Source organism: Dermacentor albipictus, chromosome 10, assembly GCF_038994185.2.
Source record: "Dermacentor albipictus isolate Rhodes 1998 colony chromosome 10, USDA_Dalb.pri_finalv2, whole genome shotgun sequence".
Taxonomy (NCBI): Eukaryota; Metazoa; Arthropoda; class Arachnida; order Ixodida; family Ixodidae; genus Dermacentor; species Dermacentor albipictus.
Window position 1 is genome coordinate 95,816,296 of NC_091830.1, and position 25,080 is coordinate 95,841,375.

General features: G+C 47.3%; 1 protein-coding gene across 1 annotated transcript in view; it reads right to left on the minus strand.

Moving 5' to 3' along the window:
• Window positions 1-25,080, minus strand: part of LOC135921428 (acetylcholinesterase-like) — a 57,286-nt gene that overhangs the window by 18,787 nt on the left and 13,419 nt on the right. Inside the window, exons 2-3 of the mRNA XM_065455785.1 lie at window positions 10,422-10,707; window positions 654-1,876 (exon numbers count right to left, since the gene is read on the minus strand). Coding sequence (XP_065311857.1) covers window positions 654-1,876; window positions 10,422-10,688 — 1,490 coding nt within the window. The 5' untranslated portion in view covers window positions 10,689-10,707. The remainder of the gene's footprint in view (window positions 1-653; window positions 1,877-10,421; window positions 10,708-25,080) is intronic.

Here is a 25,080-nt window from a genome sequence, read left to right on the forward strand (position 1 = left end):
GAACCACAAATGTGACGTAATAGAAGAGAAGGAAGGGGGCTAACCAAGGGGCAAGATTTTCATTAATCATATAAGGAGCCAAGAAATCTTGACAGCAAGGACAACATATGGTAAATTATTCGCACGTACTACATGAAATAATTGATTTAATGAGTACAAGTAATTTCTTCTATGTTGTCCTTGTTGGCAATGTTTGTTGGCTCCTTATGTTATGATTAAACGTGACGTAAGAAATAACAGTCACACGACGAACGCCACTGCCGAGCATGCGCAAGAACATAACCCCAAGATTGACTGGACAATGCCACTGTTGTTGCCAAGGAAAAGAGCATGTCCTCCCGGCGGCTGCAAGAATCGCTAATCATTCAGTCGACGCCACCTACGATGAACCGGACATCAGTGACTATGCCTGCCTTTTACGTATACTCGTTACGTCCCGTGCTGGCTACATAAGTGACGACAGCTTCATGTCCAACTTAGTGCATAAGGAACCCGTACGCGGTTCTGAAACGTCATTTATTTGAACAGACTTGGGCAGTAACCGTGATTCTCCTCATTCGTTGCTATATAACTAGATGAACATTCGTGGAACCCTTGATTATGTAAACATAGATTGGTTCTTAGTGAAGTGAAGGTAAGAATACGCAACAAACCCATTTTCAGAGAAGGTGGCCATCATCCGCATGAAGGCGTCACTCATGCGTCCGTCCCGCGATGCTGGCTCCGCGGCGTACGTCTCACCGAAAACGAATGGTATTTCGAAGGAATGTGGCTGCCCCATCCAGCCAGGCAGCGGGGCTGTCGCCGACTTGTGGGCGAAGACGAAGGCGAACACTTTTCCTCCCCGTTCGCTGTGCTTGTCTGCCATGAACCGTAACGGACAGTTGAACACCCTGTCCGACGAGAAGTCGACGTACTGCCTCCTGAAAGCGTTGTTGTCACCTTGCGGCGCGTCGTCAACGTACATTCGTAGCACGTCTGGTGTGTCCTGTTTCCATAAACGTGACAAATGGCCGTGAAGAGAATCAGCGAGTCCTTTTGGAGACACTGAAATAAGGTCTTCGGCTAGGAGGTCATGCACCGGCGGGTACAGCAGAAAGAAAGCCGCCTCGTCGGAGGTGACTCCCGCCATGACATCGACAGGTGCGAAAAAACCGCGCTTCAATGCCTCTATTGGATTCCGGGGAAGGAAGGCGTCGTGATAGGTTGGAAAGAAAGGCATAACTTTGGGGGCCACGCTTTCTGCAGCCGCGGCAACGAGCTCCTCTGTGGACTTGTTGCGGAGGCAACTTATGACGTTCTCAGGATTTGAAAACAGGTTGATTGAACCACCCTCGGAGCAGCCGACGATGCCAGCCACTTTGTCACCTTTGACCATGCTCTCATGAACCGTGTCCCACGTGTCGATGCTGTACATAGTGCCACTCATCAAGAGTGCTCTCTTGAAAAGACCCTCGCTCATCGGTGACATGATGTGTGCGTGCACGCTCCATGACCCCGCACTCTCTCCGAACAACGTGACTTGCTGTGGGTCACCCCCGAAAAATTCGATGTTGCGCTGCACCCACTTCAACGCCATGACCTGGTCTAGAATACCGACGTTCCCGGGCGCATCTGGAGAGTTCGCGTTCAGGAAGCCCAGGATGCTTAGGCGGTAATTCATGGACACCACAAGGACGTCCGCGAGCGCAGTCAGCACGGCTCCGCTGTAGTTCGCCTGATTGGCGCTGCCGAGCGTGAAGCCCCCTCCATGGATCCAGATCAAGACCGGTCGACTCGAAGGGTGGTTCCTGGCGAGCTCAGGCACCCACACGTTGAGATGAAGGCAATCCTCCGTATCGTCGAGCCCTTCCATGCCGATGCCGGGAAAGCGCACCTGTACATAAAAACATAGGCAGCCGAGGTGCGCTTCAACATCAACAACAACATCGTGTAATGGTAGCAGTGAGTTGCGAGATTGATGTGGCACTGACATTGAATTGAAATTAAGGGCAAGTGTATGAATTTTCTTGTTGGTGCACATAACAGCGACCATCTGCCGCAAGAAATTTGCTCGTATACAACTGGCACTTTGGAAATTTTGCCAGCAGGTAACAGGTATGAAGCAAGAAGGTGGATATAATATAATCACAGCCATCAGCAGCCTATTTATGCTCAGTTCAATATGAAGGCTCCTCTCAGCGATCTCCAATTACACCTGTTTAGCCCCAGTAGACACTACCTAATGCCTTAACGCTCAATTATCTGCCGTATTTCAGTGTGCTTTCCTTCTCTAGGCACCTCTTTTGCAAGCCTAATACACCCCCTGTTATCTGCCCTGCGCATTAGATACGGTTAGGCCAGCTCCATTTCTTCCTCTTAGTGTAAACTATAATATCTGCTACGTAAAGCTCGCCCTTCTATTCGCGCCGCTGTCTTGCTGTCTCTTAACGCTACGCCTACCATTTTTCATTGCATAGCTCGTTGTCTACTTCGCGAGCTTCTTTGCTAACACCAGTTTCCATCCCTTTCCTTAGTGCCGGTAGAATGCATTGATTGCAGGCTGGCGGTCATGCTTTGTTATTGCCCGCCGTATGCTCTCCACCCATTAGTATTCTTCAGTAAATTACTGTTTAACGGGGTCGCATGTGAGAAATTGGCCTGGTAAAAGTTACTCTTCCACTAATTTTAGAGGCTGACTGCTAATCACACATTCTCGTGCTCTCGCTAGCTATCAGACACGACATTTATACTTTGCACATTACGAATGAAATTTACTCCTTCGCTTTGTCGGCTAATTTGCTCAAGAATTTATTGTAAGTCATCTACAGCATTACTGAAAAGGACGCTGTCATCTGCAAACTACAGCTTGACAAGATGTTCTCATTGCATCCTCACTCCTAATTCTTTCTAGTCTAGCCGCATTAAAACTTTTAAGCATGGAGTGAATAGCACTGTAGAGGTTGTATCGCCATGCCTCACTTCCTTTTTCAGTAGTTTCCGTTTTTAGTGAATGATAGAGGTAGTCGTGTATTCTTTCATAGGTATTCGCTAGGATATTCTTTGTAATCTGTGAAATCTATCAAGAGTAGTTGACTCCGCATATTTCTCAATTCCTTGGCTGGTGACCTGACTCGATCCGTTGTAGAACACCCCTTCCTTAGTCGGCCTGCACTCTGGCTTCATTGCCCTTTGGGTTAATCAGCTTGAGTAGAGTACAACTCAACAAATTTTTGTCTGATGACATATCGTATTGTTTCGAATAGTACGATTTCATCCTCTCAAATTGTTTTTTTTAATTAACTGCACGGGTCGTATGTCACTTGCGTCTAGAGCGACAAATTTCTCGGCAATATTGATATAGAGAAGGAATTCAATCTTTCTAAACTTGTTCAAAATGTATTTAGATACGTACATAAGTTTGCTTTTGTTCAGTCACGTGGTTAATGCCTCCTGCGATGTCGCAATCATTTAAAAAAAAATTCATGGAGATGGGCCTAAAGTCAAACTCTTGTTTTATTCGCCCTATGATAATTAGTTGCAGTTCTTCAAACGAAGATAGTTGTTTAGCCAGCTTCATGTCTGCCTATATCATGTACTCAGATTTATTAATCCTATCATTGTTTATAGTTCAGTGCAATACAAACTGCTAAAAATAGGAATCTTCCAAGCCAGTGATGCTTTTACAAAGTAACAACGGCGCGAATACCTAATGAAATTGACCTTACAATGGCAGGTTGACAAGTTGGAGCAGGCTGGCTATCTGCAGAGTGTTGTCACATCAGTATGTGGGAAATTAACTAAGGAATGGAAAGGCGCCCATTGAAAGGCGCGCTATCATCGAAATTATCGGGAAAGGAAATTAGCTCGACCCACCGTGGTTGCTCAGTGGCTATGGTGTTAGGCTGCTGAGCACGAGGGTCGCGGGATCGAATCCCGGCCACGACGGGCCGCATTTCGATGGGGGCGAAATGCGAAAACACCCGTGTACTTAGATTTAGGTACACGTTAAAGAACCCCAGGTGGTCAAAATTTCCGGAGTCCTCCACTACGGCGTACCTCATAACCAGAAAGTGGTTTTGGCACATAAAATCCCATAATTTAATTTTTAAAGGAAATTAGCAGTTGTTCCGTACCTACACAGGATAACTCATGAGCTTAAGCGCGTAGGTTCTGGACGTAACATTAACGTCCTGTTTTCTGCTAAGAATAAACTTGAATGTATTTTCTCCTGTGTTCATACAAAATTCCCTAATTTTAATACTAGACATAGCGAGTAAGTAGTGCAATATATTTCATACAAAATCAATACGGTGAGGATCAGGCGCCACAACAATAGTCTCGGCCATCGCAAATTGCACAGGCATCGGGTCCGTTACCGTTACAATTGTGAGGGATAGTTTTCTAAATCATTTAGCCAGCTCACGCGAGAATAGTCAGAGACGACGCTTATGTCAGCCTGCCTTCTGTCATTCTACATTATAAGGAATTTGCATTTCTAGAGTGTTCGTACACGCGTACCGTGTGATTTGTTTTCAGGTTTTAAGTATATAAGTACAGGTGTTTCCAGAATAATTCGGAACGCTGGACACGCAGCTGCTCGTCGGCGGAGCGCGCCGGCGGATAAATACAGGCAAGATTTGCGCATGCGCGGTCTCCCTAGCGAGCAAGTTTCGCTCCCTAGTGCATCTAGATTGGCGTTGCCTTGCTCCAAGAAGGGCGCTAGGTGCCCTTTAGCATTGTGCAATGGGGGCTGGGTGAATGAACGTCTGTAGCACAGCATGCATGCACCGAAATCTGCATATAAAGGCTCCCGCATTCCTTGCGGCGTATTCTCGCCATGGTCTGCATCCCGTCTGGGAGATAGCAATGCTTTGCGTGATTACGTGCTAGTGGGACGGCTTGGCTACAATGCAACGCTGCCTTATTTTTCTACCGTGTTAGCCTGTCCTGCGAAGTATTAGCTCTTAGTAAAATATCTCCCTATCCGTGTTACTACTAGCTTCGTAATAAGAGGACAATTTCCACTATTACATGACCCCTCGTAACGGGTGTGTCTGCAATAGTGGCAATAAAAGAGTTCACAAAATGAAATAACGCGGCACGTTCATCAAGGCCAATTTCCCGCACAGGAAGTAACTTCATGCAAAGGGCACTCTAATGAACTCTTCACCACTGTAGTCATTTATTAGCGCACCCCGTTACGTGGCTCGCATATATTGTGCGCCAATCAACCACGGAATCTGGACCATTGGTAGCGAGTATCCTTACGTATTGATCGCGAGTCGGCGTTTGTTGGCGAAGATACTCACTTTCTTTTGCTCAGAGGAAATATACAATGATAATCACGGGTAGGCTGTGTGAGCTGAATGCAAAAAGAAAATAGTAAGGAGAACACAGTAAATCTAAATAACAGGAAGAACACGGGGTTTATTTTTTCCACAGTAAAAAAAAAAGAATCTAAACGTAACTGTTTTGTCTAAAGCGATTGGTGTGTTCCGATATCAGTATCTCGCGAATGCGCCGTCCACGCGAAGCACAGCTTCTACGCGGCGTGGAATTTACTCGTAGAGCGCATCGACGAAGTCCCTCCTCTCACCAAGGCGCTTCCACTCGCGCGTTATGGTGAGCCAGAGCTCGTCGGCACTGGACCCTCCCAGATTCAGCTTGTATAAGCTTTCCTTCGGTTGAATTCGGTTGACCGCACTTATAGACTTTCCTGTGAAGCGGCATATCTCACGTTGAGGTATACCTTGTGAATTGAGCTTAACTTTATTTCTCCGCCCATTCATCGGCACTCTTTTCGGCATGTTGCCTCGATTGGAAGAGGGCGAAATTCGCGTAACTGTCACTGTTTAAATATGTTCGTTTCCCTTCATCAATGGAGCCGCCGATATCATCACGGTTGCATCAGACGAAGACGCCGCCCTTTGCCAGCGCTAGTCCCGGTCACCTACCATAAATATCTTTAGTAAGTGATAAATACGGCCCACACGAAAAATGAAAAAAAAGGACCAAGGACGCGAACATGCAGACACGAGCGCTTACGCTCCAACGCGAGTGCATGCGCAGACACAGCTTGTCCCAGACACCATCGGCACAGCCCCCCTTGACAAAACATCAAGCGGCACCTAGGGCTACCGTTTTGGAGCAGCGCAACACAAACTAGATGCGCTAGGGAGCCAACCTTGCTCGCTAGGCAGACCGCGCACGCGCAGACCATGGTACTACTTCTTCCGCGGGTGCGCTCCGCCGGCGAGCGGCCGCGTGTGTGGCGTTCCGAATTATTCTGGGAGCGCCTGTACATGTGTATCGTTCTTATTTTCATCCCTTGATTTGGTCGGTATGCGCGCCAACTTCTATGCGCATATATGTGATGCTTCTTCCATTTCAAGTAAAAGCCTTGTTGTGTGGTTTCCCGTCTTTTCGTAGCGCTATAAAATTTCTCATGATAAATGTTAGGCTAATATGCAGGTTATCCGCCTTAGTGCAATACTATATTGTTTGTTGTCGTCAGGAATTACGCAGAGTAAGTTCTAAGGTTTGATTATTTTTAAAGGTAGCTAAATCTATTCTTGCAAATGCTAAATGGTCGCTTCAGCGCGTTACCTTCATTGGAAATGTTCCGGATTGTGCTCAGCAACACGGAAAGAAGTGCTTTCCTTGGCGTTATCATTTGCGAGGGTATTTTAGAGCGCAGCTCTTTGGCGTCCGTTCCTGGGTTTCGCGTCGTCGTCGGCGTTGTCAGCCTCGTAACCAGCTCCGCCCCCCTTCGCTGGAGTGGGACACGAAGGACGCGAGCCGCGAATGGCGGAGACCAATGAGAGCGGCCCCTTCAGTGACGTGCGCGCGCGATGCTGGTGTCATGCGGACCCTCCTTACGGCTCGATGCGCACTCGTGTCTGGTCTCAGCCGATCCGCTCGTTTCGTACTATCGTCTGCTCGCGCCACAGCTCTCGCCCGCGCCTGTTTGGTTCTGTTGGGTCGGTCTCGTTCGCGCTTGTTTTGGTTGTTATTGTGTGAGATTGTTTCTTAATCTGCTTGTATGCGCTATGCGAATTGTATAGTACTTTCTGGAAGCCATGTGGCACCAGCGATCACACTGGAACCTTTGACGAGTCATGTATAAACGCCGGCTCGCTTGATCCGCAGATCAGATTTTCGACCATTACCGACTCTGCTACATGTCTCTCTCAAATTCTTTGCTTCAAAATATCGCGAAATGGAAACACGTATAGAGCTGCGCTCAAATTTCGCATTAGGGAGTATCGTAATCATCGGATAATTTTTGCTGGGCTTTGGAGAAAGCCCATTAAGTATGAAAATTAATGGTGTCGGTGTCTTCGCCCGTCTCTAGTTTGAAGCGCTTTAATCACGTTTTCGAAGAAGGTATGCCAGATTAACGACATATAGGGCTTCTTACTGTAACACCCAATAAAATAAAAAGGTAATGATTGGCATGCCCTTTCATGATCTATAGTTTCTCTACACAACGTAGTTCAGACAAACCCCCAGATACTCTACAGGTAGACAAACCTATAATTTGTCACGGCTTTTGGCACGGCTTATGCGCATGCAAAATTCATTAAACATGTGTCAATCATGTTATGTTTACAAGCATTTGACGCTTCCGTTACTGATGTCCTGCGAGAATAAACTATCTTGAGTTTAAACTTCGAAATAATGGGACACAATGTGTTGGATGGAAATAATGAAGTGTGCGGTTCAATCAGAGACAATTGAAATATTTTTTTCAACTGTTTGCAAAAAAAAAACAAAAAAAACGCTTCAACGCTGTGGCTGCGCAAAGTCTCAAAAGTCTGCGGTGCGCGTTTCTTCTGGATTATCAGTGTAATGTTTTACATGAATTTCACTCTTACGGAATCCAAGCAAAAGAGCAGCTGACCGGGAGCTACAAGCTGGTAGTGACCTAGTGTTTCTTAAACAATTAATGTTGATGGGTCAATGATTTCGAGCAAGGACTTGATTACCTCCCGGTTAACCAGGTCGCGTTGTGACCTTTCGGGCATATCGCTGCGGCCGGTGATAATGCCTGGCTGCATTTCAACGTTTAGCTTTCGCAGCCAGACCAATGCGCCATGCAAAGAACGGAGCTACCGCCGCCCGTCAACAGTGCAGGGTCATTGCGCAAACCCTGGTTGACCAACCACTTGACGTCAACGGAAGGCCCCTACTTCGACCGTATAAATGCCCGGAGCGCAGGCAGGTGTTTTAACTGACTTAGTTGCACCACAAAGGAACGGATGCTCATCCGTCTGTTCTTCGTTATCCAGGTTGGTGAGCAACACACTTATTCCATTCGAGACGGTTCCTTAACCTTGACGGCGCTGCCAAGTCCCCGTTTTCTTCCTGAAACTATGAAGCATTGTGTTGATGTCATAAAATATATTTGCATGAAGTATACCTTAGCTACATATCTACACACACAATCCCTGGTGACTGGCGTGCGGCTACGGCTAATCCTATACACAAATCCGCTTTCAAAATTAAAGATACTAATTACTGCCCGGTCTCATTACCGAGGACGTGCTGCAAAATATTAGAACATATCATTTTTATAGACATCATGTCGCATCTAGAAACTAACAATCTACTCTGCTCTCGGCAACATAGTTTTAGATATGTCTTGTCAACAGTCACACAGCTAGCCGAGATAAGCAACGGTATTGCAAATGTATACTCAACACAAGAGGACAAATTGATGCTGTTTTTCTTGATTTTGCCAGAGCGTTCGATGTTCTTCATTATAATGATCTAATTATAAAATGCAAGCAATTGGTATTGAACATAACGTTAATAAATGGGCAAAATCCTATTTGCAGAACCGTAAACAGTTTGTTTCTGGGAATAACAACATCTCGAGCAACTTAGACGTCCTGTCTGGTATATCCCAGGGATCCGTCTTAGCGCTAACTTTATTCCTTATATATATTAATGATATTCTTTTTAGTGTCGACTCATCCACTCAAATAAGGCTTTTCGCAGATGACCGCGTTGTGTACACAAAGGTAAATTAAACAAAGGACCAGATAACTTTAATTGCTCCTTAGAAAAACATCAGGCATGGTGCTTCCGATGGGGAATGGCACTACCGTAGCGATAAGTTTTACAAATGAAAAGAAAGCCTCTCAACTTTCCTTACACATAAGGAAGTTTGTAAATTACTAGATGTGATCACGCAAAGTTTTGGGGGGTTACATTAACATCCAACCTCAGTTGGGAACCGCATATAGCAAGTATTCGTTCGAAAGCGCCAAGGAAAGATATCTTTTTTCAAAATAAAACTGCGTACAGCTCCACCTGAAGTAAAATTAAGCTCCCGTAACGCGCTGATTAGACCAGCTCTAGAATATGCCTATATCATTGGAGTCCCCATCAAAATTTTTGATTAACGAAATTGAACGAGTGAAAAATTTCGCAGTTCAATTTGCGTTTTCAGACTATTCCAGGTGTACCAGTGTTACCGTTCTGCGTAAAAAAGCCGAACTTCATTGTCTTGATCAACGCAGAATAATATCCAAACTTAGATTTTTGTATCCTTTCTATCATGAGCAATATAATATATACAGAACAGAGCATCTGCCTGAACCGCCCAGGAACTCCTCAAGTACAAACCAGAAGACAATGCGGCTACCTAAATTCCACAGCAACATTCAAAGAAACTGTTTTTTTCCACAATCTATAACATACTGGAATGATCTACCTTCATCAGCGGTGAACTGCTAAACGATAGAAACCTTTGCTCAAGAAATCCAAGAAATCGATTTCTTGTAAATAATGTATTAGTACGTGGTTAAAGTACGAGGTAACGGGTAGGACTGCATGGTTTGTTTTAAACTGTGATTTTGTTCTCCCGCTTCGTGTTGGGTTTTGTAGGTTCTCGCATGTGAGCTGAACATTGTATCGTTTGCACTGTTGTTTACAGTCTACTCCGCATTTATTTCTTTCTACACTTGGATTGTGTTCCTCTCTTTATGTATGCGACACCATTGTAACTGTATTGCCTATCTTGTATGCCACTCGTGCTTGGACGGAAAAGGTTTGCAATATATTGAAATAAAAAAAATAAACTTCAGGGGTGCAACTGCTTTCCTTGGCGTTGACGTAGGCGTAGTTCACTCCCCACCATACTCAATAGGAGAGCGAAATAGCCGGTGCCGGACTAGCTTGTTCTCTTCCTCCTACCACATTCTTGGCGTTAGCTAGGCGCAGGTAAACGCTAAAGATAGCAGTTGCTGCCCTGAGGAAGTCAAGAATGTTTGCCGGAACGTGGCTCAAGCGAGGTTCCTTGCTCTACAGCTTTTGAGCTCCCACGGAATGGAACATTAGGCGGTTGCCCCGTTTGTCGGTTTGGGGTTTCCTCCATGAATGTTAAAGAACATGCCCCTTCTGCACGTAATCGCAGTCATTTATATACGTACCTGAGGGCACGCTGTAGATCCTGCAGTGGCATCTAACGTTCCTTCCCACGGTGCCTTTGGCTGTGGAGGACGGAACCTGAGTTTGCCCATGGGAGGCTCGGCGAAAGGAATGCCGCGGTACTCCTCCACACTCTTCCCAAGGCTGCGCACAACCTTGCCGCGAACACGGCCCTCCGTTGTCTGCCTCTCGACGTGCATGTCTTCAGCCAGGGCACTCAGAAGGGCCGTGAGGGCAAGGAGCGCGAACAACGCTGCTTTGACCACCATTTCTCTCCACTCAGCTTACCTGCGCGTTCAATGTTTTCGTGAAAAGGAATCACGCGAATAAACACAATAATCATTTGTTGCACTGGTTGATTGATTGCCCTGTGCTTAAAGAGACTCTGAGAGTGACACTTGGTCTGGTTAGGCTTGTAAATTACCCTTTCAAATTTATAGCATTCATTTGGCTGAGCAAAGTTGAATGCTAGTCGAGAGACTGTATGCGAGAGGCCTCACTTGCAGAATGTTACGGGGGAAGCTCGGCCCTGACACGTGAACGAGAGGTCATGGATCTCATGTGGCACGCATTTTCTAATACTTCGGCAGTTTTGGTGGAGAAAAAGTTCTCAGAGCCCTCTTATTCGTGTTTTGGTTCGTTGCGATACAGTTTGCTCCTTCCTTATTTATAAAATTACATGCGAGTAAGAGCTGTTAACACCGGTGGCACTACAGGGTAGGCTGGTGCGGCCACCTACGGGTTACGTTGCCATAGGACCTGATCTTTTTAAGACCATACTGACTCACCAAGCCTCTTGTCATGGTCAGTTTGGCTAGTTAGAAGAGCCGTTTATGTTATCGTTTTCACCAACGTGTTTTACGAAATGTGCTATCATCATTAGCGTCATGCGTGGGCCTGTGGCTTGAGTCGTGAGCCGCCAGTACAACGCGCTTTCTTCACCAACCGGGACGTGGCCGCCATTTCGCTCATCACTTCATCTTTGCCTTTCCGAATAAATTTAGCGTCAATGGCACGCTATGCGGGGCGCCGTCCCGTTACCCTGCAGTGTTACGTCAAAGCGAACTACTTTTTTCACTTATTCCTAGCTCTTTGTAGTAGGTGTAGCAAGGCTGAATAGGTGCTACGTCACGCTTATATGTATGCACTGCGCATGACCCACTGCGGCACTACTTTGTATATACTGTGAAAGCTCGTTAATTCGAACTTCAATAATTCGAATTTATGGATAATTCGAACTGTACGATTTGGTCCGGCCAAGCTCCACAGAAGGCTATGTATATAAAAGTCCGTTAATTCGAACGCGAGAAGGTTCCCTCGCGGATAATTCGAACTACGCTCACCTGGCACACGGCCAGAGAAAAGCGCCTACTGCCTACACACAAGGCTGTATTGCCTCCGAAACGGAGAGAACGGCGAGAGAAGGCAAAATTGGAAAAAAATCTAACCGACGCGGGGTCAGCCAGAAGGCAGTGGCGGCTGCCGCCTCTCCGTTCTACGTAACCTCCTAGACTTCTTGCCCGTTGTGAATCTCGGAAGCTTTGCAAATCTTGTACAGCTGCTAATGTTGTGCGGAGATGGCACGGCAAGCGCCACAACACAGCGAATCAAGTACGTCGCAGCTGCGCTTGTAATCAAGAACCAATGAATCAGGGCCTTCGCCACCTTCACATGTTCAGCGTCTTTGTCTCGGCAGTCTTCATCGGTTGTGCACCTCTGTTTTCAGCTTTGGAGGTATCGGCCGTCGCGAATCATTGTGATAGTGTTAAGCCTCGGCTAACGTTCGTTTCGGTGGACATCGGTGGTGTGGCACAGTCTGACCCAGAGCTTCGACTTGAAGATGGCGTGTGCCCGCGGCACACGCCATCACTTTCTGACACGCCAAATTTCTGACATGCCCTAGTGCTTCCAAATCGCAGTGTAGTGTTGCTCTCCTTCACTTTCGTTAGTTCGAACTTTCGTTAATTCGAACTGAAGCGGCTTCCCCTTGCGGTTCGAATTAACGAGCTTTTACTGTATATCCCGTTCATTCTTGCAATAAAGTTGTTCATTGCCTGACCCCGACTCGCCTACATGGTGGCAGCGGTTCACTATCGCTATGTCGGCCCCGTCAACGCTGCTTCCCCCGCCGAAACCACTGGACCCGTCAGCAGACGCATGGCTTGGAAGGAAAACTTGGAAATGTGAGTTCACATTGTTCTCCACGGCTACCCAGTTAAGTAAGCAGCCCAAAGAAGTCCAAGCAGCAACGTTACTTGTAACAGTTGGAGAGGAGGGCAGAAAAGCTTAAAACGCCTTCAAATTCGAAAATGAAGCGGATAGGAACAACGTGGACATTTTGCTTCAGAAAGTTGAAGAATTCTACAAACCATTGAGAAATTTGACGTTTAATGGGTTTCATTTCGGATCAAGAGACCAAAAGCAAGGGGAGTGTTTCAATGATTGGCTAACCGACCTCAGGCTTTTAGCAAAAAACTGCGAGTTCGGGGACCTAGAAGACAACCCCCCACTGTAATGCCACTGTGGCGCTGTGGGTAAATAAATAAATAAATAAGACCGTTTGCTCCGCAGCCGAATCATTCTGGGACTGCGAAACAAAAGCTTGCAGGAAAGGCTTATTTCCGAGAACCCGTCATACAGTAAGACCATTGAAATTTGCCGGGCCCAGGAACTGGGCAAAGAGCAATTTAAAGAAATCAGTGAAGGCGCAGAAGCAGCACGTGCCACAGTAATTCAAGCAGTCACCAAAGAAAGGAAACCGTGTGGTCATTATGGCTATACCACTCACCGTGGCGAAATATGCCCGGCTGAAGGGAAAACATGCAAGAAGTGTGGTGGGCGTAATCACTTCGTTCAAGCATGTAGATCCTCAGTGCGACGACAAACCAGAGGCGCTAAAAACGTGCTGCGCGAGGTACAAGCGGAAGAAGACGATTTCTTTTTGCAAGCCCTGACTGTCAGTGCAGTCGAAGCGGCAGATCATTGGAGTGCAGCAGTTGACATTGAAGGCCGTAAGTTTACCTGCAAGCTAGACACAGGTGCTAACTGCTGCGTCATTTCAAACAAGGATGCCAAACTGCTGCCGAGCAAGCCACAGCAAACCTGCCACGCCACATTGACCGCTTTTTTCGGTCATAAGACTACAGCGAGAGGGAAAATTCGGCTGCGACTGTCAGCTAACAGCAGAGTGCACGAAGAGTCGTTTTTCGTGGTCGAACAAAATGTGCCCGTGACGCTGAGTGGATCAGTGGCGGAACGCCTCGGGTTTCTTTGTCGCGTGCAAAACGTTCACGCCGAAGAGTTATACCCGGCAGCACAACCTTTCGCAGACGTTTTCAGTGGACTGGGACAGCTGAAAGGCGAGGAGTATACAATGCAGCTAAAGCCAGGAGCCGTAGGAGTCGTCGTGCCAGCGAGGAGAGTTCCAGTGGGTCTTCAAGACAAAGTCAAGGAAGAGCTTCTGCGCATGGAAGAACAAGGCGTGATAGCAAAGGTAAAGGGCCCGACGGAATGGTCGAGTTACATGGTCACAGTCATTAAAAAAGCTAAAGTGCGGATCTGCCTAGACCCCATAGCGCTGAACAAGGCGTTATTGCGGGAAAACTATCCTATGCCTACTCTCGAAGACGTTGTGCCAAAGCTTGCGGGCGCCAACGTTTTTTCAACCTTAGACGCAGCATCGGGGTATTGGCAGATAAAGCTAGACGACGCAAGTTCAAAACTTTGTACAATGAGTACACCGTACGGACGCTACAGGTTCTTGCGCATGCCTTTTGGCATTGCCTCTGCTCCGGAGATATTTCAGGCAGCGATGCACCGCGTCCTAGAAGGTCTGCCAAATGTCGCAGTAGTAATGGATCACATTCTTCTCTGGGGCAAGACTAAGCAAGAGCACGACCACAATCTACAACTTCTCCTAACGCGCTGCCGAGAACAGAATCTTCGACTAAACTTGAAGAAATGCGTCTTTTTGCAGCGAGAGGTGCGCTACCTGGGACACGTGCTCAGCGCCGAAGGCCTGCGTGTGGACGCCCAACGTGTTCAAGACATTCTAGAAATGCCGACACCAAGAAACTGTAAGGAACTTCAAGTGTTTTTGGGCACTATGAATTTTGTACAGTGCTTTGTCCCAAACATGTCTGTAGTAACAGCACCACTACGAACTTTGTTGCGAAAAGACATTGTATGGGTTTGGACGGAAAAACAGCAAGAAAGCTTTCTGAGATTGCGTGAGGCTCTTATTCAAGCACCTGTGCTCAGCTATTTTGATCCAAGCAAACCCGTGACGCTATCAGTTGATGCAAGCCAGCTGGGGGTAGGCGCTGTGCTGATACAGGATGCGCAGCCTGTTGCTTTTTCCTCACGGACACTCACAGAGGCACAGACAAGATACGCTCAAATCGAAAAAGAAACTTTAGCTATTGTTCATGGATGCACCAAATTTCATGACTACATATTTGGACAGCATGCTGTAACAGTTGAAACTGACCACCGCCCCTTAGCGGCGATATTCAGTAAGCCGCTATACCAGTGCCCGCTACGTCTGCAACGCATGCGCCTAACTCTTCAGCGTTATCCTATCATTGTGACGTACAATCCTGGCAAAGAGCTGTTCCTCGCTGACGCTTTATCAAGGTTTCCTAGTAAAAGATTCTTGGACGAAAACGAGCGGTTTCAAGTAAATGTTCTTGAATGTGTTTCAGCCTCTCAACGCTCCCTGCAGGATTTACTAGCAGCAACCAATGATGACGACACCCTCGTAAAGCTACGGGAGTACGCGAATACAACGTGGCCTTTCACAAGCAAGAAGTCTCGGAGCCACTTAGGTCGTATTGGGCGTACCGGGATGAGATACATGCACAGGACGGCCTCGTGTTTCGAAGCAACAAGGTAATTGTACCACAATCAAAGATATGGGAAATGATGAGTCTTCTTCACGCGGCACACGCGGGAGTGGATAAGATGAAGGCGAGAGCAAGGAACGTGACGTTCTGTCCCAATATTTCCAGCAACATTGAGTAGTTCTGTAAAGCCTGTAAAGTGTGCCAAAAGCATCAGCCTCGACAGCCTAAAATGCCACTCCTGAGTCATGATGTGCCCTCACTGCCATGGCAAGTTGTCGGCATGGACTTGTTCTTCTTTGAAGGCCACGAGTTCGCCCTTATTGTCGACTTCTACTCCTTCTTCTTTGAAATTCGAGAGTTTCGTACAGCAACGGCGAGCTCTCTTAACACGTGGTGTTCTCAAATTTTGTTAGTCCATGGCTTGCCCAGGAAGTTGTGCACTGACAATGGTCCACCTTTTAACAGCAGTGAGTTTAAGGACTTTATTTATTTATTTATTTATTTATTTATTTATTTATTTATTTATTTATTTATTTCACGTACTTTCAAGGCCCGAAGGCGTTACAGAAAGGAGTGGAGTCAAAACAAGAAGTAATGCAGTAAAAAATAAACAAGTATTAACAAAAAATTTACAAAAGATATTAACAAAAGGCATTCTGAACGGCGGTTTTGAAGTTAGTAGGGTCGGTGATGAGTGCGATTGAGGCGGGAAGGCGATTCCAGTCCGTGCTTGTCCTGGGGATGAAGGAGTCACTGTACCGGTTAGTACGGCACAATGGCACCCCGATTTTAAGGCTGTGGTCAGTGCGGGCAGAAATATATGACGGAGGGGTAAGAAGGGTCTCTTTTAAAAGGGGGTTCAAGTGAAAAACTTTGTGAAAAAGGGAGAGACGGGAATATTTGCGGCGTGACGAAAGATCAGGTAAGTTAAGAGTTCGTTTCATTGAAGAAATACTTGCATAGCGAGAATAATTAGATAATATAAAGCGTGCACTGCGGTTTTGAATACTTTCAAGAGAAGAAACTAATGACGACTGAGTCGGATCCCAAATGGCTGAAGAATATTCCAATTTGGAGCGAACTAAAGTTTTATAAAGGGTTAGCTTCAGTGAAGAAGGGCCAGAGCTAAAATTACGGCGTAAGTAACCTTTCTCAACACCTTGGCTATTGATCACATCACCTCAAGCCCCTATCATCCGCGTTCCAATGGCATGACTGAGAGAGTGGTTCAGGAAGCAAAAAAGCTGTTAAAGAAGTGTGCCTTTAAAATGCCTGTGTTTCAAATGGCATTGCTTGAATGGCGCAATACCCCACGTGATGATGTACTCCAGTCCCCCGTGCAGAGGCTGATGGGACGCCAGACTAAGACGCTTCTACCAGTACCTACCAGCCACTTGGAACCCCGGACAATTCCCCCTGACGTGGTCCAGGGCCGCCTTCAAGAAATACGCCAACGACAGAGGACCTACTACAATCGTGGCAGCAGGAACTTGCCGCCTGTGATGCCAGGTCAGCAGGTCACAGTGTACGATACCAACCAGCGGACCTGGTCTCCCGCCGTCTTTCTCCGACCAGCCGATGAACACCGCTCAACGATAGTCAAGACTGAAGACGGCCGGGAACTTCGGCGCACACGAGAGCACCTCCGCCTGGTAGACCCACAGACGGAAGCGAGCCTCCTGCCCGAAGACGTATCTTCCACGGAGCCCCCGCAAGAACTACGTCGAAGCACAAGACTTCGACGTGAGCCCTGTCGGTACCCTCAACAAGAGACACGGTAACCACGTCTTAAGTTCCCCTGTAAAAGGGAAGATGTAGCAAGGCTGAATAGGTGCTACGTCACGCTTATATGTATGCACTGCGCATGACCCACTGCGGCACTACTTCGTATATATATCCCGTTCATTCTTGCAATAAAGTTGTTCATTGCCTGACCCCGACTCGCCTACAGTAGGTATGTATGTTCATTACTCGTTTAATTCCAGGCCTCTTTCATTCAAAAGATATGCAAGTCCGAAAGTGCAATTAAGCCTCTGATTTCCACCACTGCAACGCATTGCTCTAACCAATAGGTCACGGTCGCACGCATACTTTTATCGACCTGAAGCCAAATAGCTCTTTGAGACATTTTGCGCATTCGTCACATGTCACTTACTCATATTCATTTCTCTGGGCAGCGAGGGCTTTGAGACAATGTGTTACATGCAAGCGCTACTTCGCGATCGGCCCGCACACTCCAGTCTTTTCCTCGTAATAGATAACGCTACGTAGAAGCTATGAGAAATTTACCGCCTTCATTTTCGGCCTAGGTCGAACAGTTTTTGTCATTTCCTCTCAGGAGCACAAAAATTATTGTGGTTTCAACATAAACCATGTCACATAGACATAGATTAACATTCTATAACGACCCGTCGCGATTTCTTAGTGGCTGTGACGTTGTGCTGCTAACCTCAAGGTCAAGCAATTGATCAGGAGGCGGTGCCGCCTTTCGATTGTGGCGAAACGCAAAGCACTGTCATGCTAAAAACGCTCGTCTACTTAGAGTTAGGTGCACGGTAAAGCATCCCAGGTGGTCAAAGTTAAGGCGCAGCCCAGAGTATGGCACACGACATATTCAGATCATGGTGTTTTTCCCTGCATGGATAGAGAGGATTGGTGCATGTGTAGGGAGAAAACAAGCCAAAGCGGCAATGAAAAGCCAACCATGTGTAAAGTTAGAGCATGTATTGTGCAGTTTAATAGCTAAGAATAAGTTGAAATGCACCATAAACACTTTGAACTTTTGCTTGGCACAAGGCTAGGCGATACAGTAACCATACTTGCCTGCAGTAGCCCTGTGCCAAGTTAGTCTCAGTTGGAGTCCAGCTTTCAAATATATGATTGTATGCTTCCATCCTACTAGAGAGCTGGTAACGTGTTTCCCATCCTTACCAGTCAACTAGCCCCTCTTGTAAATGTAGTAAACATGTGTCGACATTTTTTTAAGTATTTGCTAGAATGTGCACTCAGTTCACTTAGATAACTACAACCATAGAACCAACACAGTGAAGTGGCTTTCTGTTGCCATGACACAGGTTGAGTCAAGCAACGTAGGAACTCTTGCCACTGTTCTGACTGTATAAAGCAAAGCCAGTATAAGAGGGTGTACACCACTGATCTCTACTATAAGGGCTGGACAGCGAATCGAGCGCCCTCGACTGAAGCCAGCCTGCAACCGGAAGTTGGCTCTTTATCACTTTGCAGTGGCACTTCGCTTGCACGGGAGTGCGGCATTTCTTCATCTTCACTACCTGCCTGCTGTGCTGTGAACTACGGAAGCAGGACGGAGTGACGTCCCGAATTTTTCATCACAGCACCGACACATCGCTAATATGAGTGCAGCGCGCTGAAAACAATGGCGAATGAGAAGACACTTCATGTAAGAAAGAACTACAGTATACGGGTACAGACTATGGTAACAGCTCTTACCAGATATGTGGAGCACATATCTCCTGAAATACAGAAAACCACGGAGAAAAAGTTGGAGGACGCTTAAGCTTCGTCTTCAAGAGTTGAACGCGAAAGCCTTCCCGTCGACCTGCCAGGGGATGTAAGACAATGCGCTACGGTGCAGCGATCAACTTACGAGGAGCCCCGCATTGGACTTTGCACACACCAATCACGCGGTCAGCGCCGAGCAACGCAGCGTTCGGCGCGGCAACGAAATGTGCGCCTAAGAGAGCGGAACGTTCCAAAGAACTCGGCGTCTCGGAGGGAGAAATGATCTGCGAGAGCGAAACGTCGTGATCGGCATGGACAGCCGGGATGCGACGCGCCATGAAGGCGGCCGCGATCATGGGGCTTACGCCTCGATGGAATCGTCCTCTATCTCGCTTGGGAGCACCACGCAGCAAGATGACTCCTCGCCAGCAGCACGGCGCACATCGCAGGGGACGCTTTCCCACCAGATGCTCTACGGCGCAGCGATCACGTCAGAGGCGTCCCGCATCGGACGCTGCACCTAGGAATCGCGCTATGAGCGGAAAGTGGAGCCGCGTCGCCTAAACACGAGGGGTTCGAGTTGAGTATTGGGGCATCCTCGCACCGGTCCCCAAAAGGCCCCGATGCGCTCAAACGAGACGAAGGGGAGAAGTGGGCGAGTGGCGCGCCACCTGTCGGGGCAGCGCTGTACATTGCGAGGAGGGGGTCCTCTGTGTTTGCCACAAGATGGCTCTGCGTGTGCGCCAAGCGCAAAAGAAATGTAGCGGAAAAGTACTTCGCTACTCGTTTAACTGCAACTTCTGTAATTTACATGCTCATAATTACCTATATACATCGCAGTATGACTTTTTGCCATACGTTTCTAAGCCAACAACGCATACACTAGAGGCTCGTTTGTCGCGCTTTGAACCATCGAACTCAAGGCTGAGTGGTAGCGTCTCCGTCTCACAGTCCGGCGACACTGGTTCGATTCCCACCTAGCCCATCTTGCCAGTTGTCTTTATTTATAAATTGCCTTCCGGAATTTTTTCGCTCATGGCCAACGCCGCCGACGCCAGCGACACCGGCTTTTCAGCGACGCAGTCGCGTTAACGCAGTTTTCTTAACGCAGTCGCGTTAAAATCCTTACGGCAGCAATTTTATGACTTCAGGCATTTGTATGTGCCGCATACATCCTGCTTCCGGGACAATCCGCTGTACGACACCACATTTGCGCTGGCAAAAATTTCCGCTGGCTAAACATAGTAGAGATCAGAGGTGCAGGCAGTATTTTAACGCGATAGCGTTAAGGAGCTCGTGTCGCAGAAAAGCCGGTGTCGTCGGTGTCGGCGTCGGGTGTCGGCGTCGGTGTCGGCGTTTGCGGCGTTGACCGTGAGCGATAAATCACGGCAGGCGCTTCATAAATAAAAAGCAACTTCCAAGATTGGCCCGGTGGGAATCGAACCAGGGTCTCCGGAGTGTGAGACGGAGACGCTACCACTCAGCCACGAGTTCGATGCTTCCAAGCGGTGCAAACGCGCCTCTAGTGAATGCGGTGTTGCCTTCGAAACGAGCCGTGGAAAGTTATACTGCGGTGTATATCGGTAATTATGAACATGTAACGTACAGAAGTCACAATTACACGAGTTGCGAAGTGCGTTTCCGCTGCATTTCTTCTGCGCTTTCCGCACACGCAGAGCCATCTTGCGGCAAACACAGAAGACCCCCTCCTCTCAATGTACGGCGCTGCCCCGACAGGAGGCGCGCCGCGCGCGCATTGGGACCGCTGCCAGGCGCGTCGCGGGACTCCCTCTCCCCTGACGACGCTTCGCCGTGCTCCCGGTCCTTTCTTTAGATTACTATCTATCTCTCTGCCCGTGCCGATCGCGACGTTTGGCTGGCGTAGATCGTTTCCCCTCCGAGACACCGAGTTCTTTGGTTCGTTCCGTTCGCTCAGGCGCACGTTTCGTTGCCGCGCCGAACGCTGCGTTGCTCGACGCTCACCGCGTGATAGGTGGGCGCTAAGTCCGATGCGGGGCGCATCGTAAGTGATCGCTGTGCCGTAGCGCATTGTCTTATACCCCTTGGCGGGTCGACGGGAACGCTGTCGCGTCCCACTCTTGAAGGCGAAGCTTAAGCGTCCTCCAATTTTTTGTGTCCGCTTTCTCGAACCCAGCTGAACACAAGGTAACCATTTCCAAAGGAGAAAAACTGAGGGCAAGGGCTCTGAACCCATTGCTTTGAAAAGTGATTGGTGCTGGCGCAAAGAAAGTACTGTGGCATAGTTGATTTACGCAAGACAAGCTAGGAGCCCAAAGAGCCTTCTGGTAGCTCGCAAATGTTGAAATAATTTTTTATCCTCATCACTAATTCATGTAGTGGATGCAGCTTTCACAACTGGAGAAGAAGTTCGGGAATCCTACAGCACTTGGTGAAACCAGTTTCAAAATACAATGTGTCTGCATCTCCTAATTTAATGGCTGGAAAAGTCAACGCACCGGTTAAGCCATAAGAGTGTTTATGATATTTGCCATGCATTATCCACTTTATCTGCACCCTAAGCTAAACATGTGAATACTGACCACAACATGAAGTTCCAGCTTGATTTTCTGGATTGCACACCCTTGCTGCAACACAATTTAATTTGAAAACAGTTTGTACCTTACTGAAAAAAAAGTATTTGAAGTAGCCATAGTCGCCAATAATATCAGTATGACACGAATATGAGAACTGTAATATTTTACTTAGATCTGCAATATATTTAAGCACATAGAGCTTTGTGTAAATAGGTTCATGGTGTCCAACCGTGATGAAAGAATTAAAAAAATAAACAATGCAAGAATGTTTTTGCTACTTTCTTCCATGGCTCACAGCAAGTTGCACATGTGAAATACTTGGAAATAAATTTAGTGATTTGGGAAGAGCAATGTCTCATTCGAATAGTACAAGACACAAAAGCTATGACAAGCTTTTTGTTGTGGGCTGCACTTTACTTCTATATATAACCCTGTGATTTGTTGCAAGCTGAATTCAGAACGGCCACAGCTCGATTATGAGTATGGTCTTGTGCAATAAAGTGAAACTGGCATCACCCGAAAGTGTCGCACAGCTACGAATACAACTTGAATGGTTTTTTTAAAAAAGCTCACAAAATTATCATTTCTTATGGAGCCTGCGGAGGCAAGGTTTCTTCGACATGATCAGGGCCGTCAAGAAAGGTGTCGACACCATCGCAGTTGACCACATAATCCGAGACTGCTAGCAGTTGTTCCTGCAGCGACTATGAAAAGGTTGCTTGCGGAACAAGTACAACTCCGCGCCGCCATCATTATCTTGCATCGCTGCCTACTAGATAAGAAGGTGGGTCAAAGATGGCAAATGGAAAGGGAATTAACAGCTTCGAGCAGAGAAGTTGCTCAAGCTTATTGCAGTTCTAGTGCGAATTTCTCCAGTTCTCATTTACCGAAAGATGGGAAACAAGTAGCTCATTCGATCTTCATAGAGGCGCCTCTTTCCGTCGAAGAATTGGCGCTAAAAAAGTGCTGATGAAGGCTTGAATATTTCTAGGAACGGTTTCGCGCAGATGGGATAATGATTATGAATATTTCTGGTGAAGGCAATGGTAGTAGACTAAATAATCAAATAGTTTAGATATAGATTAAAGACAGATTTCATTCTACTTCCGGAATTTTAAATCATCTCAGTAAAGCTTATGTTTCATGGTGTATGTGTATCAAGCGACAGCGCTTCTTCATTCCGGCTTCTTGCTGACATCATTGCCATGCTGAGTAATGCACATGTTTTAGTACTCTGTTTCTGCCACACAAGCAATATTACAATTATCACAACAAATGTTGTATACGATTTCTTAACATTTGCTGACGAGATCATAGGACGCCATGTACCTGAGACTTTCGGATGTGCGTTCAATTTAGCATATAGTTTGTTCAATAGGCATCGCGCATCGCTCACCGCTAGAGGAAGTATGTAGTGACAATTTATTATTTTGGTGCACTGCACTTGCCATGATTTTACAGCTACTTGGAATTGTGATGTACATCTTTCGTTAGGGGTTATGTCTTTTGTATTTTGTATGTCAATGTGCTGTTTGCGATTCTTAGGCTGATTTCATTTACGCACAGCAATGAGGCTTCTGAGTAACCCATAATTACCCAGCCAAGTCTTGGGGCAGCGGCAGCGTAGAGGTAGAGTATCCGCCTCGCGTGCAAGAAGACCGTGGTTCGAATCCCGGTTCCGCGCAATTTTCCACCAGATTAAAAAAAAATCCGGGTGCTGATAAAATTGCATAAAGAGGCCTGGAGTGTGACCTGATCCCGGTGACCAGAACCGGTAACGCACTCCCTCACCGGAGCAGGATTGGCCACCCTGTTGCAATACTTGGCCACAACCTCCTGTATGAATACAACAATCAAACCCTTGTCCTCAGTCCCCAGCAGCTGCAAGCAACTGACCATGGCGGCGGTCAGACCTGCGACGCAGCAGAGGGGGCTAAGAATCCCTGGTTCCGGACAGGTCGCCATCGGTATCTGAACCCGGCAAAGTTTAACACTAGAACATTATCTAGTAAGGCGAGTCTAGCAGTGCTATTGGAGGAAGTAGAGGGCAGTAAATGGGATATGATAGGGCTTACTGAAGTTAGGAAAAAAGAAGCATTTACACTGCTAAAAAGCGGGCACGTCCTGTGCTACCGGGGTTTAACGGAGAGACGAGAACTAGAAGTCGCATTCCTAAATGATGAGGATATAGCTGGTAATATACAAGAATTCTGTAGCATTACCCAGAGGGCGGGAGCTGGTCTTGTTCTATGAAGACGTGGAATCGGTAATTGCTGAAGTCAAAACGAAATACACTATACTGATGGGCGACTTCAATGCCAGGGTAGGCAAGAAGCAGGCTGGAGACAAGCCTGTGAGGGAATATGACAAAGGCTCTAGGTATAGCAGGGGAGAGTTATTAGTAGAGTTTGCAGAACAGAATTACAGGTTAGGAGGTGGCTTAACTTCGTGAAGGCGTCATCACAGGCGGGCGACCAAACGGAAAGTTCTCTGTCGCCACTTAGAAGGGCTGTCAAGGGTGCACTTATGGAAGCGAAATTTCGAATGAAACGCCGGAAGTATGAGCATAAACTAAAGACACCTTGAAACTCCTTTAACATCTTTAGTTGCGGAAAGTCGGTGACAGCGCTGAGCTTGGCTGGATACGGAAGGACGCCGTCTCGCGATACAACATGGCCAAGAATAGTGAGCTTTCGGGCGCCGAAACGACATTTTTTTCAGTTAAGCTGAAGCCCCGCGTCAGGAAGGCATTTGAGAACTTTATCGAGACGGCTGAGATGGGTTCGAAAATGAGCGGAAAAGACAACTGCGTCATACAGGTAGCATAAACATGTGTTCCATTTGAGGCCGCGTAAAATATTATCCATCATTCTCTCAAAAGTTGCTGGAGTGTTACACAGGCCGAAAGGCATTAGGATGAATTCGTACAATGCGTCAGGTGTTACAAATGCTGTTTTAGGTCAAGCAGATGGTGCCAAAGGGACTTGCCAGTATCCGGAACGCAAATCCAGCGAAGGAAAGAACTCAGCTCCCTGCAAACAGTCGAGGGCATCGTCAATGCGCGGTAACGGGTAAACGTCCTTGCGCATTATCTTGTTCAGACGTCGGTAGACGGCGGAGAATCGAATAGAGCCATCCTTCTTCTTAACGAGGACGACCGGTGATGCCCATGGACTGTTGGAAGGCTGCACAACGCCACGCTTGAGCATGTCAGCAACCTGGTGGTCAATCACACAGCGCTCGGAGGCGGATACCCGGCAAGGGCGCTGCCGTAAAGGTGCATGACTGCCGGTATCAATCTGGTAAAAAACGGTCGATGTCCGGCCCATACCGGAAGCATGGCAGTTGAAAGAAGCGCTGAACTTCTGCAGGAGAGCAATAAGCTGGCTTCGTTCTGAAGATGACGTGCCATCGTCGATGGAGCAGTGAAAAGCGTCGAGGAGTGACTGATCAGCCGCAGGGTCACAAGTAAGTGTGCCAAGGTCCGCAGAAGTAGAAACGGCGGGACCGTCAAAAATGCAAAAGGTGTCAACCAGTTGAACAAGGCCTAGGCATTCACCATAAAATAAAGCTAAAGGTAAGGCCGTGGGATTGCCGACGACCATTTTTGTGACGCCACTGCGAAGAGTAAGGAGAACAAAGGGCAGCGGAGAACATCGGCGGCGAATGAACACCTCAGAGGGCGTGAAGAGAACTGTGTGATCAGAAATAGCACCGCACGACACAGGCACAAGCAGGAAAGAGCATGGAGGGACGTCATTGTGTTCGGACACAAACACTTT